The sequence below is a fragment of the Phocoena sinus genome, chromosome 1, assembly GCF_008692025.1.
Source record: "Phocoena sinus isolate mPhoSin1 chromosome 1, mPhoSin1.pri, whole genome shotgun sequence".
Taxonomy (NCBI): domain Eukaryota; kingdom Metazoa; phylum Chordata; class Mammalia; order Artiodactyla; family Phocoenidae; genus Phocoena; species Phocoena sinus.
In genome coordinates, this window is record NC_045763.1 from 105,647,927 (window position 1) to 105,666,251 (window position 18,325).

Below are 18,325 nucleotides of genomic sequence, written 5' to 3' on the forward strand. Positions count from 1 at the left end.
ATGTCTTACTTTTATTACTATGTTTTTTTATAAAAAAACATGTGCAACAGTCATGCATATATATATTTTTTTCCTTAAAAGACTTTATAAAAAACATCCTTTTAGAAAGTATATTTTAAACTATTTTGGGCATGCAAAGTTCAATCTGGGATTAAACTCACTTTATAGGTGAAGTAAATGGGAGTATTGATCTGAACTAGATCTGAGAGTGACCTAGAAGTGAACTGTTCTAAATCACACCATGCCTCTCCAGGCCCATCTGACCGTCTTCCAGAGACTCACAGACCATTAATACCTGAAGCAGAACTTCTGGCTTAAAATGTTCAGTAAAACTCCAGTCCATTAGATTGCGTTGCTGCATTTTCTTTATGTCCTGTAACTCTGCTTCCACAGTCATCTTCTTGGGTTTCTAAAAAAAATCATAGGAATCCAATTTCAGCCTTAATTTGTTTAAGTCCAAATGGAGCCCTCTTGGAGTCCATCAACTAACCAGCATGCACTCCATCTAATTGGGGAAATCTGCATATGTATAAATCCATATGGCAACACTTTAAGAGAACTGCTGCCAGAAAGAGTATGCCTTTGACTTTTTTTTCATGGGCAACATAATCTAAATAGTTTTATTGTTAGGTTATACTCTTCTGAGTCCTGTTAGCAATTATAGGCAGGTTTTCTGAACTCACTTCAAGACAGCATTAGTTCTACATGGCTGTATGGTCAGCAGGTGTTCGTGACGTTGCCAAGCCACACTGTCTAGAGAGGAGCATGGAGCCTGGAAGTTTTGCTTGAGCAGCTGGTGAAATTAACTCCTTTCTCTCCAGTTGGAGCTGGTCAGGGGATGTCTGAATAATCCCTTCTCCTCCAGCATCAGCATTCTCCTGCTAAGCTTCTCTCTCTCCTTTTTTTAGTTCATGGTTTTCTCAGATCATCTTACTCGCACCTACACATTTATAATAATACTTTCCTACCTTTTCAAGAGGATCAGCATTTGTGACTGCTTTGTCTTTGATCTCATTGTTCATGGTCCGCTCTGTAAATCAAAGACACCAACATCCAGTTGTGTTTGGGCTTTGTTCTCGTTTTAGTCAACGCTGTGCATTTTTGTTGCCATATGATCTAGGTTTCTGTGCTGAAAAGGTAATTCCTAAAAGGCATGTTTCATGCCTCCAAAAAGGTGTCTGTGTCAATAATTCTAAATCAGTGTCTACCTAGAAAAGTTATGCTAAGTCCTTTGAAAAGAACCCAGCTTCCTATACAATACATTCCTAAATCATGTTAGATAGTCTGCCTTCAGACTGTACGGCTCACTTCTAACAATGTACCTTTACCTTACAAGCTGCAAATATTTACTGATTAAACTATGTCAACTGCTCACTACACACTATTGTGTCTTGTCATGCTGGCAGCTATCACAAAGGCTTTTCAAACTTCTTGGTCATATCTTATGGGTGACAAACTAGGACAGGGGCAGGGGATGTATGGAAAGGATAACTACCAGATAAAGGCAGCTCCTACCAGAAAAAATAATACTATATACCATCTTGTAGAGTTTTTCCATTCATTAATTGTTTATTAATTTTAAACCCATTTAATGGGCATCTGCAGACTTATAGAGTTTCAAAAAGTTCGTTAAATGAATAAAATGAATCGGGAGCTGGACTCCACTGCCCCATACCATGGACCAATGTGAGTCATGCACATTAGTTCTCCCTGTGACCAAACAGTAGACTTATATGCTAATTGGGATTGTGGTATCCTTCTTGAGTACCGAGCAAACAGCCATATAAATGCACAGAGAGGAAACAGAATCATGCTGTTGATTTCTGAATCACCATGCTTCAGTAATTACTAAAGTTAACAAATGTTACACAGAAGAGTTCCATGATATATGTTTCACGTGGATAGACATCTTTAATGTGAATGTCTCAGAGTTTGTAATATGCTCCTGTGACTGTGACTCTCTAACAAAGAAATGGATAAAGTACATAGCATTTTCCAAATCTGACCAAAGTAATAGAGTAAGGGTATGAATCTTGTAACATACCTGCCATGCTGCTGAATAACAGCCAGCCGGACTTTTTATCACCCTTAGAATAATAGCAAATTAATCCCTACAAAGTCATATATGAAATGGCTCCAGCTTAACTCACCAATCACATCTCCTTCCACTCTCCCTTGCTCATTCCACACCAGACTCACTGGCTTGCTTGTTGTGTCTTGAAGTTTTTGAACTTGCTTTTCTCTGTCTGGCATGCTTTGCCTTAGATAGTCATCTGTTTCAAACCCTTACTTCATTCATATTGCTGCTCAAATGTCACCTCCTCGAAAGCCTTCTGCTTCTTATCCTGCTTTATTTTTGATCATGGTATTTATCAGTGCCTAATAATATTTGTTTATGTCTGTCTCTCCATATCAAATGTGAATTCCTGGAGAATAAGAACTTTATCTTATTTTCCCTAACTGTATTCTGAGTAACCAACACATGCTAGGAACTCAGTAAATATATATATTTTTTGATTGAATGAGAGAAATCTATACCATATACTGAAACTGGAAATAAATACAGAGTCATATAGAGAGAGCAGAAATGCAGAAGAAACCCTACAACAAAAGCTTATTTGGGGGTAAGCATAAGATTTAAGTTTTCATTCTGTGGCAAAGAGAACCATATCTGGGTTTCTAAAGGGAGTAGTTAATTACGTCTAAGCAGGATAGGCCAATGTTTCCTTGCTTTTAGGAGCATAGCTACTTATATTTTTGCTACTAGTTCCATCTCGCCTTGGGCTGGTGAGGGTGACAGCATGAATGTTCCATTTTGATTTAGAAGAAAACTATAAAGACAATTCAGTATTTATATAAATACAGCCACTCAAGAGAAAACTCAGGCCAACTATAACTCTAAATAGACCATGATGTCCCATGTGTCCTTGAAGCAATTGATATGAAATCTGTGGAGTAAAAATTATTCTATTCTGTGGGCTGCCAGATTTCCAGGAGATCTGATATTCCCTCGTGTCTAAGGATCCAGCAGAAAAAAGTCTCCAGTTTAAAAAATATGTTCTAAAAATTTGTGCACCAGTTATTTTGTCAAAGGAAAGAACATTCTAAGACTAATCTGAACTCTCTATTTAATAGTAAAGCAAAAGTCATTTTTTCTTTCTTCCTGGTTTCTCCCTTCAACCGCATAATCCCTTGACAGTGTGATTCAGTAGTTTTTGACACATCTGGAAATGGATGCATTCTCATTCCTTTGAAAAACAACTTTCCTAATCTGTTTTACTTTAGAGATAACAAGATCCCTCTGCAAAGCAGTTACTTTATTAAAAAAAACACCCAACAAGCATAAAGGGCACATCTAAACCTATAGCCTCACAGTTATCAACTCTCAGGTTTTTCATAAATATCCAATAGGCCCTGTCAAATTCAAAAACAGTCTCAGATGGATGTTTGGTTGAGAAAAGCACAAATACTCAGCCCTTCATGTCCAGGAACAGGCTTTTATATATATATATGATGCTAAGATGGTTGTGCAGGAAATACATGAACAATTTCTGCTTTGTTTAAAGAGATCTAAAGTCGATGCTTTAGAAATGTGACTCAGGGTTAGGGGAAAAAGCAAAAAAAGATTAGCAACAACAACAAAAAATTCCCTTACATATAACAGCCGCAGTGAGGAACCAAGGCTCAGCTGCCCTCCCCCACCCAAATGTAACAGTTTCTTGATGTAGACCAGCCTACACCCTGTAGAATCCCTTACAGGCCAACACTTACAGGGTTCAGCTCTCACGATTGCTCAGCCTCTAGGATACATTGTCCATCACAGCATTTTCAGCTTGATGATTTAGGCAGTTGCTATAAACATTTACTTTGCACCAGGATCCAGAACACCAATTTATGTGGTTTGACCACCAGGTGGCAAAAGTTGCCTGAGAAAAAACTATATACCAACTGCTCTAAAAAAAAAAAAATTTTTTTTAATTAAAAAAGCAAAATAAAACAAAAAAAACCCCCTCAGGCCTTATATCTCTCCTGGCTTATTCTGGCTCTACATTAACTCAAAATGACTTCTTTGGAACTTCCTTGGTGGTCTGGTGGCTAAGAATCTGCACTCCCAGTGCAGGGGGCCCAGGTTCCATCCCTGGTCAGGAAACTAGATCCCACATGCTGCAACTACGAGTTCGCACGCCCCAACTAAAGATCCTGCATGCTGCAAGGAAGATCAGGGATGCCGCAAGGAAGATCCTGCATGCCACAACTAAGACCAGGTGCAGCCAAATAAATAAATAAAGTATTTAAAAGAAAAAATGACTTCTTTGCTATACATGTACATTCCCATAGGATTCACTAATATCATAACATCTCAGGCTAACTTATTTGGCTTAACTTTTTGTGAGCTAGGCTAATAGGTAAGGGTATTTAGAACAGAGAAATAGGGAACCAGCCCTAATGGTAAGGAACCAGCCCTAATGGTAAGGAACCAGCCCTAGGAAGACCCGAAGGCAACAAAATCAGGTTAAGTGTTGCCAGGAAGAAGAGACTATGAATATGGCTAACCTATCAGATGCATCGCAAGGAATTTCTGGAACTGAGGAAGCCACAAGACAGCCACAGTGGAGGAAGCATTGATTTGGTGTTAGAAAGCCCTCTTTGGAATCCTGACTTCCTGCTTGTATGTGGTTGAAAAAGTTACTTAACCACTCTGAGTCTTTGTTTCCTTGTCTTCAGAATTAGGCTAATAGTAACTTCCTCATAGGCTTGATGTTTATATAAAGTATTAGTTAATATATGTAAAATAGCACAGTGCTTGGAATATAGCAGGCAATATTAAATAAATGTTACCTCCCTCCCTCCTTTGTCCCCCTCATCCTCACTTATCTGCTCTGCTAACAGGCAAGGAGATTTTCCCTAATTCCACTCCATTGATGACTTCCTCTTCTACCCTCATTTAAGTAAATGAAATGGTAAGATGACCATTTAGTCTATACTGACTTAACACCTATTCTTTTGTGGCACTGACCATTTTTTAATGCTTTTTAAAATTATGAAATATAATACAGAAAAGTACAAACAACATAAATGCTTGGTATAATGAATAATGATAAAAGTCCCAGCACTCCAGATATCTTATGCACGTTCTTTCACAATCACACTTCTTTATTAAACTTTCATATTATTCCTGACTCTCTTTTGTGGATTATTTTGGGTTTTCTACATACACACTATTTACAAATAATAACAGTTTTGTTTATTCCTTTTCAACCTTTACAATATTATCTTTTTCTTGCCTTACTGAGTTGGCTAGCATCTCCAGTGTAATCCTAAATATGAGTGTTTATAGTGGATAGTCTCCTGATCCAGGGAAATCTTTCAACTTTTCTTCTTGATATATAATGTTTATTATAGTAATTTTAAAAATAACCTTTATAAAGTAGAGAAATTTTCTTTCTATTGCTAGTTTGTTAAATTGACTTTATAAATCGCTGTAGAATTTTAAGTGCTTTTTCTGCATCTATTGAGATATTTTTCTTACTGTGTTAATTGATAAATGATGTTGATTTTACAATGTATGTTTTTTCCTTCAATCTTGTTATAAAAACTTGTACTTGATTATTATCATTTTGTATATTGCTAGATCAGTTTGCTTATGTTTTATTCAGGATTTTGGCCTATATGTTCATGAATAACTTTGATTTATAATTTTCTTTTATTGTACTATCTTTGACAGTTTTATTATAAGGCTGATGTTAGTTTCATAAAATGAGTGGGAGAGAATACCCCTTCTATAGTTCCTGGAATTAATTTTTGTTAAGATTAGAACTATTTCTTTTTTTGAGCTTTGAATATCCCTAGCCAATGACATTATTTGGGAAGATTTAAAATTATTGATTTAATTTATTTAAATAGTTACAAGACTATTCAGGTTCTCTATTTCTTCTTGAGTGAATGTTAGTAAGTTATACTCTTCTAGTAATTTGCTCATTTCATTTTTAGACTTAGTGGAATAAAGTTGATTATATCCTTTCACTGTCTTTTAAATTTTTATAGGATTAAAAGGAAGTCCATTTCTTTATTCCTAATATTTTTATTCCTGATACAGCTTTATTTCTAATATGGTTATTCATGCTTTTTGTGATCAGCCTTTTGTAAAAAAATTTCTCAATTTAAAAAATCTTTTCAAAGAACTAAACTTTTTCATTTTATTTGTTCTACCTATTGCATCTATATTTTCCATAATTTCTTTGTGGTTTGAGAGCATACTCTGTAGTTTTGATCTGTGAAAATTTGTTTTAGGACTTGTTTTCTGATGTAGTATATGATTAATATTTTTAACATAAACATACTTATGACCTCTACAAAGCTACAGTATTAAGGAGGCCTTAATATAGGCATATGAATAATGGTAGTAAGTAGTAGGAAATGATAACTGATGCCATAAAGGAAGCATAGATTAATTATGACCATATGGAATGGTAAGGGAGGCATTTCCTGGTGAACACATGTAACAAAGCTTCATGGAGGTGCCATTCAAACCTAATAATAATCAAAAAGAGAACTCTAGTTGGAGGGTATTGTGGGGGAAAAGTCACAGAGATTGAAAAGAGCAGGCTGCCTAGAGGAAATAGGGCCTAATTCTGTTTGGCTAGAGCATAGGATAAGTGAGCAAAAGGGAAAAAGTAGAAAGGGTTTGGGAAAAGTAATCTGGTACTGCTGAAGAAGCACATAAAGCAGGCCAAGAAGTTGGGTTCTATATTGCAGGTAGTAGGGAGCCACTGAAGGTTATAAGCAGGGACATAACAGAAGTGTATTTTAAGTAATTAATCTGACAGTTGTGTGTAAGACAGCTCAATAAAAATTTAGCCTAATATTCTTCTATGCATCTATACCTCCTAATATAACAATATTTATTATGCTTTATTCTAGAATGAGAGTAACTGCCTAAGCCATGAGGAGGAGGTAAGGGAACTGATGTTCACTGAGCACTGATTTTGTACCAAGCTCTGCACTGGGCAGTTCATTATGTTACTGCAGGTAATTTTTAATAATTTTTGCAAATAATCACAATAGCCTTGTAAAATACTAATGATGAAAGTTTTAGTTATGTTCACTGTACTACATTTATGAAGGTAAGAGTGGACTAAGAGGTTTTATGATATTTTGGGAAAAAAAGGGTTGAAATAATGAGGACTTACTCTACAAATAATAAATGCTGGAGAGGATGTGGAGAAAAGAGAACCCTCCTACACTGTTGGTGGGAATGGAAATTGGTACAACCACTATGGAGAACAGTATGGAGGTTCCTTAAAAAATGAAAAATAGAGCTACCATAGGATACAGCAATCCCACTCCTGGGCATATACCGTATCCAGACACAGCTATAATTCAAAGAGATACCCGCACTCCTATGTTCATAGCAGCACTATTTTCAATAGCCAAGATGTGGAAGCAACCTAAATGTCTATTGAAAGATGAAAGGATAAAGAAGATATGGTATGTACACACACACACACACACACACACACACACACACACACGGGAATATTACTCAGCCATAAAAAAGAATAAAATAATGTCATTTGCAACAACATGGATGAACCTAGATCATATTAAATGAAGTAAGTCAGACAGAGAAAGACAAATATCATACGATATCATTTATATGTGGAGTCTAAAAAATGATACAAATGAACTTATTTACAAAACAGAAAGAGGCTCACAGACATAGAAAACAAACTTGGGGAGGGGAGGAATAAATTAGGTGTTTGGGATCAACAGATACACACTATTATATATAAAATAGATAAACAACAAGGACCAACTGTATAGCACAGGGAACTATATTCAATATCTTGTAATAACCTATAATGGAAAAGAATCTGAAAGAGAATATATATAACTGAATCACTTTGCTATATATCAAAAACATTGTAAGTCAACTCGACTTCAATAAAAAATTTTTTTTAAATAATGAGGACTTACTAACAACACTAAGTAACAAAGTTTAATTAACCAAATAATTTAGATATTAAACAGTTTTTCAACTGAAATAGGGAGGCATTTAAATAATGCACCTTGAATCTTTTTTTTTTTGGTTTATACATTCTCTAGTAGCGTCTATACACATGCACGCACACACATATAGTCACACGTACACACACAGAGACACAAGTTTACTTACTCAAAGGCTCAGGTTGGAGCTGCGACTTCAAGCTGTTCTCCTGCTCTGATGGTTCTCTGTAATCAGAGTCTAAGGATTTCCTATTATCCAGGTCAGAATACTTCATATTGTTAGTATCAGGCTGACTAGGATTGGAAGGTTCTTTGTTGATCTCATCATCTTGCATAGATGTTGACCAATTCTGATCCAGAAATAAAATTCTGTCTTTGATTCCACTATCTAGGCAGTGTAAAGAGGATCCATAAGATACAATGCTAGACAAATGGACAATCATACAATGCGAGAATACTTTTTGTTCCTTCCAGGCAGTGTACCTGTTTGCTGACTGGTCTCTTGGGTATTCATTTTCATGATGTACTTCTGCCTTATCTGTTTAGCAAATCTGGCAGGGTTGTCCCATGGTATGTTTAACATCTCAGAATCTGTCCCATACATCATTCTAGAATGTTTCAGTTTCCCTTCTTCATCAACCTCAGAGAGTTTCAGGCTCTCAAAAGTAAACACTTTGAAGGCTCGTTCTACTTCAATCCAGCTCAAGACTTCTGTAAGAAAGTAGGACAAGTGTTGCTAGGAATGCTCTTTATTACCACATGGTAAAGGGCTAAAAGAGGGACAACCAGGGAGTCAGTCCACCAAAATGACAAAGGAGTCACGCCATGATGGGTGTTGACCTGACTTTACACACGGGCTCCACAGTTCTGCAACAAATACCAAAGGTAACTAATAATAAGAAAGCTGCACAATCAAGATATAATTTATTAAGATAATGCTCACAAACTGCTTCATAGCTGAATGAATATTAGGTGTCCAGATTAATTCACATGGACTTTCTGGGGTATCATATTGGTTGAATATATTTAAAACTTGTCATTTTTCATAGACAGCAGACTTGTGGTTGCCAAGGGAGAGGGGGTAGGAGAGGGATGGACTGGGAGTTTGGGGTTAGTAGATGCAAACTATTACATATAGAATGGATAAACAACAAGGTCCTACTGTATAGCACAGGGAACTACATTCAATATCCTTGGATAAACCATAACAGAAAAGAATGTAAAAAAGAAGGTATGTGTATAACTGAGCCACTTTGCTGTACAGCAGAAATTAACACAATTGTAAATCAACTATACTTCAATAAATAAATTAAGAAAACATCATTTTTAAGCAAAAGCACCTTTTGCTGCTGTTGTAATTTAAAACAGAGAAGTCACTCACTCGTGTCTAACATAGGCTGTTATGTTCAGTAGGCTTTTCTGTTCACTCAGGCTAAGAAAAGGCCTCTTTCCATCCAATGAACTGGTACAGTACTTTTCATAATTTTACTTTAAAGGTTATCAGCCTTCAAGGGGCTATATTAACTTGTGTATTTATTCTTCTATAGCATTTATTCATGCATTCACTCACTCACCTGTTTTTGTTTTCTATGTATTAGGCTTTGTACTCTATGTATTTTTCTTTGCCTGAGATTTAAAGAAAAGATTTGGTTCTTGTGCTTTAGAAGTTCAAGATAGAGAGGTGGGAGGTAGGTGTTAACAAATAACCACGGAATTCAGTGAGGGAAGGCGAAATGATAGTGACAGATCAATGAATCAGAGGTCACCTACACTTCCTCTCCAACAGAGGTGAGGGCAGCGGGAAGGTTCCTTTTGGAAAAAATACAAGGAAATTCAGAAGAGAGACAGGAAAGTGGTTAAAAGTGACAGAATTAAGTTTGTTCATTCATTCATTTCACAAATATTTTTTGAGCACCTACTACTTGCCAGTGACTTTAGTAAAGGGACCACAGCAGTAAACAAATCAATGAACTCCTGATTTTATGGATTACCCATTGTAGCAGTTAGAAACAGAATAAACAGGTAAGTGTATAGTGTATCAGAGATGATAAGAAGAGTAAAGCCAGGTGAGGGGATAAGAAGTGATAATGATTGGGGAGAGGCTTCTATTTTATATAAGGTAGCCAGCAAAAAGCCCTCTGAACAAGTAAAGCAAAAATGTGAAAGAAGTGGGGAAGCCATATCGATATCTGGAAAAGAGCAAATGCAAAGATGGAGGCAAGGGTGCAAGTTACTTGTCCAAGGAATCACAGTAAGGCCAATGAGATAGAGTGGAGTAGAACAACGAGAGCTTGACAGATGATGAGCTCCAAAAGTGGGCGGCAGAACAGTTTAGATTTTATTAATACTTTGAGGGAAATGGGTGATCACTAGAGGGTTTTGGGCTAAGAAGGCACATGATCTGACTGACATTTTAGAAGGGTCATTCCCATTATTGTGTGAAGAAAAGACTGTAGATAAAACAGGGAAAGCCTGGAGACCAACTGGAAAGCTATCGAAATAGTCCAAGTGAGAGGTGGTGCTGGACTGGGCTGGTAGTGAGGGACGTGGTGGAATTGGTTGTGGGGCGTGAGTAAAAAGAGGAACCAGGGATGACGCCAAGGTTTTGGTAGAAAATAGTCGCCATTTACTGAAATAAGGAGGACCATGAAGGGACACGTTTTGAGGAAATCAAGAGTTTGGTTTTGGACTTGTTAAGGAGGAAAGAGAAAAGGAGGGGAGGCAGAGGGACAAGGGTTTGGGATGGGATATGGGAGCAGGATATGTGGGCAGTTTCAGTGGTGGCAACACAAACAAGAATCTTGTGTATTGTACAACATGGGGAATATAGCTTATATTTTGTACTAACTGGAATGTGACCTTTAAAAATTGTATAAAAAAGAATGTGTACATATTCTCCCATAAAAGACAAAAGCAAATGTGAGCATACAAATCATCCTCTTCTTATCTTTTGTTTCCTTTCCTTTTTTAACTTAATTATCTGGGAGACTGTTCCACGTCACGATATAGATACGCCTCACTGTTGTTAAGTCGCGTGATTCTGTACCACATAGGTTTCTGATATTTTAATGAGAGCTTCTGAGGGACATTCAATTTGTTTCCAGTATTTTGCTACTGTAAAAAAATGATTCAATAAATGTGCTTTGTTCATATAAAAAAAAACCCCAAGAATCCTGTGCTGTGGAGGGTAGAACGGAGGTGGAGAGAGAATAAAATCATATCACAGGGCAGAAGGAGCATAAAGGCCAGATGTTCTCAGAACACCAGGAAGAGGGTGATTATGTAAACAACAGACATGACATACCCAGGCCCACTAGGCTACACCGCACATTTCCATGAGGTGAAGGCATGGCAGTATTAAAAATTTTAGCTTTTTCTATTACTAAGCCTACTAAAAAAATGAAAAAAGAAACCAAGATTAAAATAGTTCATAATTTGCTTAGAGTTAGAAATGAAAGGAGAAAGAAGAATCTGCACATGCTTTTTTTCTTTTCTAGGTCAAATCAAGATGTCTATGTAATTTCATATTTCTTCTTATAAGCAGGAAGGCATTTGCTTATTGCCTCAAGTGGAAATAGTATATGTTTTAGGAAATGATTGTCTAGATCATAAAATTCCCATGAACTCTGCAATGAGAAGCTGATTTTAGATATTTTTAATGACCCCTCTTTCCATTGTCCTCAAAGAGCAGAAAATGGCCCTTCCTGTTTTGAGAGGAGGTGAACTGGTATTAACACTCTCAGCACCACACCACAGGGGGCGCTCTAAGTTCTCCTCTTAACCAGGATGGGGGCTACCATGTCATCTCCAATGATGTCAATGAGGGGATGTGGGATTGGGAGGCGGGGAGGAGGAATAAAGAAGGGGATTGTGCTTGTAGAAACACAGTGAAAAGAAAAGCCAGGGCATCAAATTGAAGAATGTTATGCATCACAGCTATCATCCTACTGCTAATGACATTATTCAAGATAAGAAAAGGGCAGTCAATCAAAATACCCACCCCAGCCTCTGAAAGGTCAATAATCAAAATACTTTTTGCAGATGGGGGTGTAATCGTTAGAGGCACACGTGACCATAAATGAACGAGCTTAAGCTACGACAAAGCAATGTACTCACCACTTGTACAAAAGTGCATGAGCTCATGAATTGTAGCTAGACGTTTCGTGCTGTTCCATGGCGGGGGCAGAGGGAATTCAAGGAATTCCCACAGTGGCAACTTAGACTGCATCTTCTGCTCAATTTGAACCAGGTCAAAATTCTTTAGGTCCTGATGAAAAAGAGCAACATGACAGAAGACATTAAAATAAGCTGTCAAGTGCCTTATGCATATGGAGAAGGCAAAACATGATACCCTTGCTCTCATTATTTGGGAACAGGGGAAATCAATGGTAATTGGGGAAGACAAACTGTTGGTATTTTGCTGAAGGTCAAAAAAGCTAGTTCTCACTTTGCCAGAGGTTCTTGGTGCACACAAATGATGGATTCCTCATTCACAGTGACAAACTGCCAAAGTCTCAAATGTATTCCTCCCTCCCTTCTGAGATCCTTTTCTGGCCTCCACTAGTTTTTTTTTTTTTTTTTTTTTCACTAGTTTTTTCATATTAGCAGATGTATAAAGCAAGGCTTTAATGCAAATTTGGTGTAGTCGCAATCGATTTAATGGTCCATTGGACCTCTGTATTTAGGCCAGTTTTCTTTGCTGATGTAATTTCTCCTTTATTCATTTCCATTTTCTGAGATCTTACTTTGCAAGCAGGTATCTACTTCGTATATGACTGGTAATTAGCATTGGTAAAGCTATCTCATTAAGATTTCTTCAACTGAATAATTACTAATGAGATTTCTTGCATCCGTTATCCTCAGGGTAACCTGGTTACTTATTACCTTTAGCACATATTTCTTGTGGGCGAGGGCATCGTGATAGTTCAGTAGGAGAGGGCCTCTGGGCATTGGTTTGCTTTCATTTTCCTCTTCAGATAAGAATATTTCATGGAGATTCTATTCAAATTAAAACAGTATTGATGTAAAGAGAGAGTTCATACTTTTCAAAGCATACACACTTCTTGGTTTTCTCCCACCATCTGACCTTTTTCTCCCTCTCTGTCAGACAGAGAGAGGGCAGGATGGACATGATGTGAGCTGCAATTCTGTGGTCCAGCCCATCTGTTCTGGGAGGCGGCTCCGCCAGACTCAGTGGGACAAGGTCTTCTTCACTTGCCACAACCTGTTGACGTAAAGAGTTGGGAGGAATCGGTTTAATGGTCAGTTCCTTACTGATAGTCACGTATTTCCATTGCTTTTAGTAAAAACAAGGCAGTTTCTACCAAAAAGTTTGGTGATTATACAAAGTGGCAGTGTAATTACCAGTGACTACCAAAGTAAAAGGGAAAAAGTTTATAATCCATTAAAACATTAATTTATATATAATTATATATATATTAAATTATTAAAGTATATATAATTTTCATACATGTACTAGAATAGATAACACAAAATGCAAATGGTAAACAGGAAAATTTACCATGGTAGAAATCAAACTAACAATATTAATATAATTTTTCTTAATGATTTACTCTTTCTTTTAAAGGACTCAAAACTGTGCTCTCACATCTTTGGATTCAATAAGTATTTACTGAGTGCCTACCACATGCCAAGCACTGTGTGGGCCACCCTCACATACATTATCTCATAAGCCTCACAGCAATATTGCTGAGTAGCTATTATTTTCCAATTTACAGAAATGGAATTAGGGTGAGGGAAATTATGTGCCTGGCCCAAGCCCAAGGCTGCTTACTGGGAGGAACTGGGGTTCAGGTCAAGTCCTTAAGATAGAAAAGTTATGCATGGTGAGATCAGTAAAGGGTAATATTCTTCTTAATACGGAGAAAGTGAGGCCTAGAAAGATTAAATGCCTTGTTCAATTTTATGTGGTAAACAAGAAGTTGAAATATAATCAAGATAGGCACCTAATTTATAATTGTTCTCTTCACCTTAAATACCAAAATCACCCGCTATGATTTCACACAGCTCTACAGGATTTTTCAACCTTGAAATTTAAAGACATTTGGACTAGATTTTTGTCATGCGGGCTATCTTGTGCACTACACAAGGTTTAGCAGCATCCCTGGCCTCTACTCATTTGATGCCAGTAGTACCCCTCCAATTGTGGCAGCCAAAAGTATCTCCAGACATTGCCAAATGTCCCCTGGGAGGCAAACCCCCCTGTTGAGAACAATAACAAAACAGTTGTATACTCTTTACTGTTTATCAACACATTACTTTTAAAAGAGTCACTCCTGTCTCCACTTTCTCTCTTCCTACCATCTCTTGGACCCACTCCAATCACAAGAGACCATGCAGAACTGTTCCATCTCTGAAATGTTAAACTCTAATATCCCCTCCTATAAAATCCCACCCGATTCCTCTTATATTTCAATTTTTCATCCCTTTATTATCAAACACTTATTCAGTCAACATGTATCTCTTATTGGAGCCTTTTATGTGTCAGGCACTGAGTTCATCAACTGTCCCCTTTGGTACACAGAAAACAGTGGATGGTTAATAAATATTTGCTGCTTTGAGTTGAATAAAATAAGTAAGATTAAGATAAATAAAATGATGATACTGTAAGCCATATAGGGCTATTAAACTTTTACAAATTTATTGATATAATAAAACTACTGATCTTCCAAAAGCCTTACAGGGTAATTAAAGGCAAATATGAGTGTGCTTATCTAATTGGTTAGAAAACTAAAGAAGTCAACAAGCATAAAAATGTATGCTGGAGGTAAGAGATGATTAGAGTCTAAAACTATTTTAATATTCAGTGAGATAAAGGAATATTTACATACATGAAATAAGAAGCACAGTTATAAAAAGAAATTAGAGAATTTATAAATTAAAAATGTTATTGTTGAAACAAAACTTCAGTAGCAGACTAGACTCCACCTAAGAATAAATTAGTTGGAAGTTAAGCTGAAATTCCCAAAGGGGTAAAATTGAAAGAAAATTTAAAATACATGGAGGTAAAAACTAGAAATTCCAACATCTGTCTAATAATAATTAGGACAAATCAAAAGAAATAATATTTGAAGATATAATTTAATTGAACAAATATATATTCAGGGCCTACTATGGGCTAGGTGTGGTTACTGTGTGCTGAGCAGAGAGCAATGAACAAGACTAGATTTAGGTCCCTGCTTGCATGGAGCTTACATTCTAGTGAGAAGAAGGTAATACATAAAGGAAATAAACATTTTTCTTTTTTTAAAGAGCAGTTGTTGATAAGAAAATAAAACAAGGTGAAATGGTAGAGAGCACTCTGTGTTGTTGTGGGCCTTCTTTAGATCAGGTGGCCAGAGAAAGCCTATCTCAGAAATGCCACTTTCACTGGGGACTGAATGACAAGGAGTATCCATCTACCAGGCAGACAGACATGTGGGAACAAAACTTTCTAGGAAGAGAAGTTAGTGTAAAAAAAACTAAGGTGTAATTAGTGAATGTGAGGAAAAACCAGAAGGTCTATGTAAATGACCAGTAGTGAGAGAGGGAGAGAGATGGGGGGGGCAGGAGATGAGATGACAAACATCCCAGAACCATATTTTTAGGGTCTTTTATGGACCAGCACAAGGAATTTTGATTTAACTAAGAATGTGATCAGAAACCAGATTATAATCCTTTAGATCACAGAGGCAATGAAAAAACAAAGCCATAACTATACATAGCCTTGGAGGGAGGAGATATGGGGATATATGTATAGGTGTAGCTGATTCACTTTGTTATAAAGCAGACACTAACACACTGTTGTAAAGCAATTATACTCCAGTAAAGATGTTTAAAAAAGAAAAAGATAAAACTCTAATAACTACCAGAAAGAAAAAATAGATTACCTACAAAGGAAAAAGTATCAGATTGACATCAGACTTCTCATCAGCAGCGTTAGAAGGGAAGACCACAACAGAGCAATGCTATCAAAATACTTTTCCACTTAGACTGACGGGGTTCAAAAGCAGTTTCTGTCACTTACTACTTGGATAATTTACTTAACTTTTTAGGCCTCAGTTTCCTTTTCTGAGAAATGGGGAATAAAAATAGTTCCTGCTCCATAGGGCTGTTCTAAGGATTAAATGAGTTAATTAACAGCAAATTCTTTTCAAATGCATATATAGTACTCACAAGAACTGACAATGTACACCAGGTTACACAGGAAGCCCAGGAAATTAAAAAATATTTTTAACATCCAGATCATGCTTATTGACCATAATGCAATAAAATTAGAAATGGACAATAAACAGTGGAAATTAAAAGATTTACAACTGAATACATTGAAAGCATCATGATGCAGCCAAAGAAATACTCAAAAGGAAATGCATAGCCTTAGGTAAAGTGAAATAGACTAAAAATAAACAAAGTGAGCTTTCAGTAAAAGTGAAATACGAAATAAACCCAAACAAAGTAGGAAGAAGGAAATAATAAAGATAAATGAAGAAATTCATAAAATAAAAAGTAAAAAGGAGTGGACCAGTGAAACAAAATGCTGGTTCTGGATAAAGAAGATGTGGCACATATATACAATGGAATATTACTCAGCCATAAAAAGAAACAAAATTGAGCTATTTGTAATGAGGTGGATAGACCTAGAGTCTGTCATACAGAGTGAAGTAAGTCAGAAAGAGAAAGACAAATACCGTATGCTAACACATATATATGGAATTTAGGGGAAAAAATGTCATGAAGAACCTAGGGGTAAGACAGGAATAAAGACACAGACCTACTAGAGAATGGACTTGAGGATATGGGGAGGGGGAAGGGTGAGCTGTGACAAAGCGAGAGAGAGGCATGGACATATATACACTACCAAACGTAAGGTAGATAGCTAGTGGGAAGCAGCCACATAGCACAGGGAGATCAGCTCGGTGCTTTGTGGCCGCCTGGAGGGGTGGGATAGGGAGGGTGGGAGGGAGGGAGACGCCAGAGGGAAGAGATATGGGAACATATGTATAACTGATTCACTTTGTTATAAAGCAGAAACTAACACACCACTGAAAAGCAGTTATACCAATAAAGACTTTAAAAAAAAATGCTGGTTCTTTGAAAAGACCAATAATCAATATACAATTGCATCCATGATCAGAAAAAGAGGGCACCAATAAATAACATCAGGCACAGTAAAGGAACATAACTAGATACAGAGAAAAACTTTTCAATGTGTATTAGTGAATAAAGAACTTTTATGACATTGAAAACAAATAAAATGGACATGTTCATTTAAAAATACGAATGACAGGGCTTCCCTGGTGGCGCAGTGGTTGAGAGTCCGCCTGCCGATGCAGGGGACACGGGTTCGTGCCCTGGTCCAGGAGGATCCCACATGCCGTGGAGCGGCTGGGCCCGTGAGCCATGGCCTCTGAGCCTGCGCGTCCGGAGCCTGTGCTCCGCAACGGGAGAGGTCACAACAGTGAGAGGCCTGCATACCGCAAAAAACAAAAACAAAACAACACCCCCCCCAAAAAAATATGAATGACTAAAATTGCCCTCAGAAATAGAAAAATCTGATTAAATCTACAAGTGTAGGGCTTCCCTGGTGGCGCAGTGGTTGAGAGTCCGCCTGCCGATGCAGGGGACACGGGTTCGTGTCCCGGTCCGGGAAGATCCCACATGCCGCAGAGCGGCTGGGCCCGTTAGCCATGGCCGCTGAGCCTGCGCGCCTGGAGCCTGTGCTCCACAAAGGGAGAGGCCACAACAGTGAGAGGCCCGCGTATCATAAAAAAAAAAAAAAAAAAAAAAAAAAAAAAAAAAAAGTCTACAAGTGTAAAAGAAATGTTAAATGCAGTTGAGGACCATTTACCACCCCACCCACCTGCCCAACTCTGTTCTCTTTCATTAAAACAACACCTGATAGTTTTAAAGATATGCCTACCAAAACTTCAGCGAATGTTATATAAAATCATTCCAAAATGTAGCAAGAAAAAGAGGATTGAAGCTGATAAAGCAGATTTTAGCTTTATCTAAAATGTTCTAATCTTTGCAAAGGAGAATGCATTCAGGTATTATGAGTGTAATTTTAAAACAGTTAAAAAACAAAAAAACCAGAAGCAAAGAGAGATGAAGTGATTGACTCAAGGTTGCCCACCTGGGAAGAAAGTTTCAGCGTGTATCCACTTACCTGTTCCAGCATACAATGCAGTATCAAGGGCACAGAAATGAATTCTTCTGGAATTGGATTCAGCAAGTCATTGTAATATCGCATGTCTACTTCATTTGTGATGACAGAAGCCACTGTAAAAGATACAAAATACCACTGTTCTATTAAGATGTG

General features: G+C 37.2%; 1 protein-coding gene across 1 annotated transcript in view; it reads right to left on the reverse strand.

Annotated features, from left to right (window-relative positions):
• The window catches only part of SPAG17 (sperm associated antigen 17), a 232,028-nt gene that overhangs the window by 135,777 nt on the left and 77,926 nt on the right, over positions 1–18,325 (reverse strand). Inside the window, 8 exon segments of the mRNA XM_032628568.1 lie at positions 296–409; positions 969–1,030; positions 8,177–8,395; positions 8,491–8,718; positions 12,124–12,274; positions 12,892–13,005; positions 13,094–13,231; positions 18,173–18,285. Of these exon segments, the coding sequence (XP_032484459.1) occupies positions 296–409; positions 969–1,030; positions 8,177–8,395; positions 8,491–8,718; positions 12,124–12,274; positions 12,892–13,005; positions 13,094–13,231; positions 18,173–18,285 (1,139 nt within the window).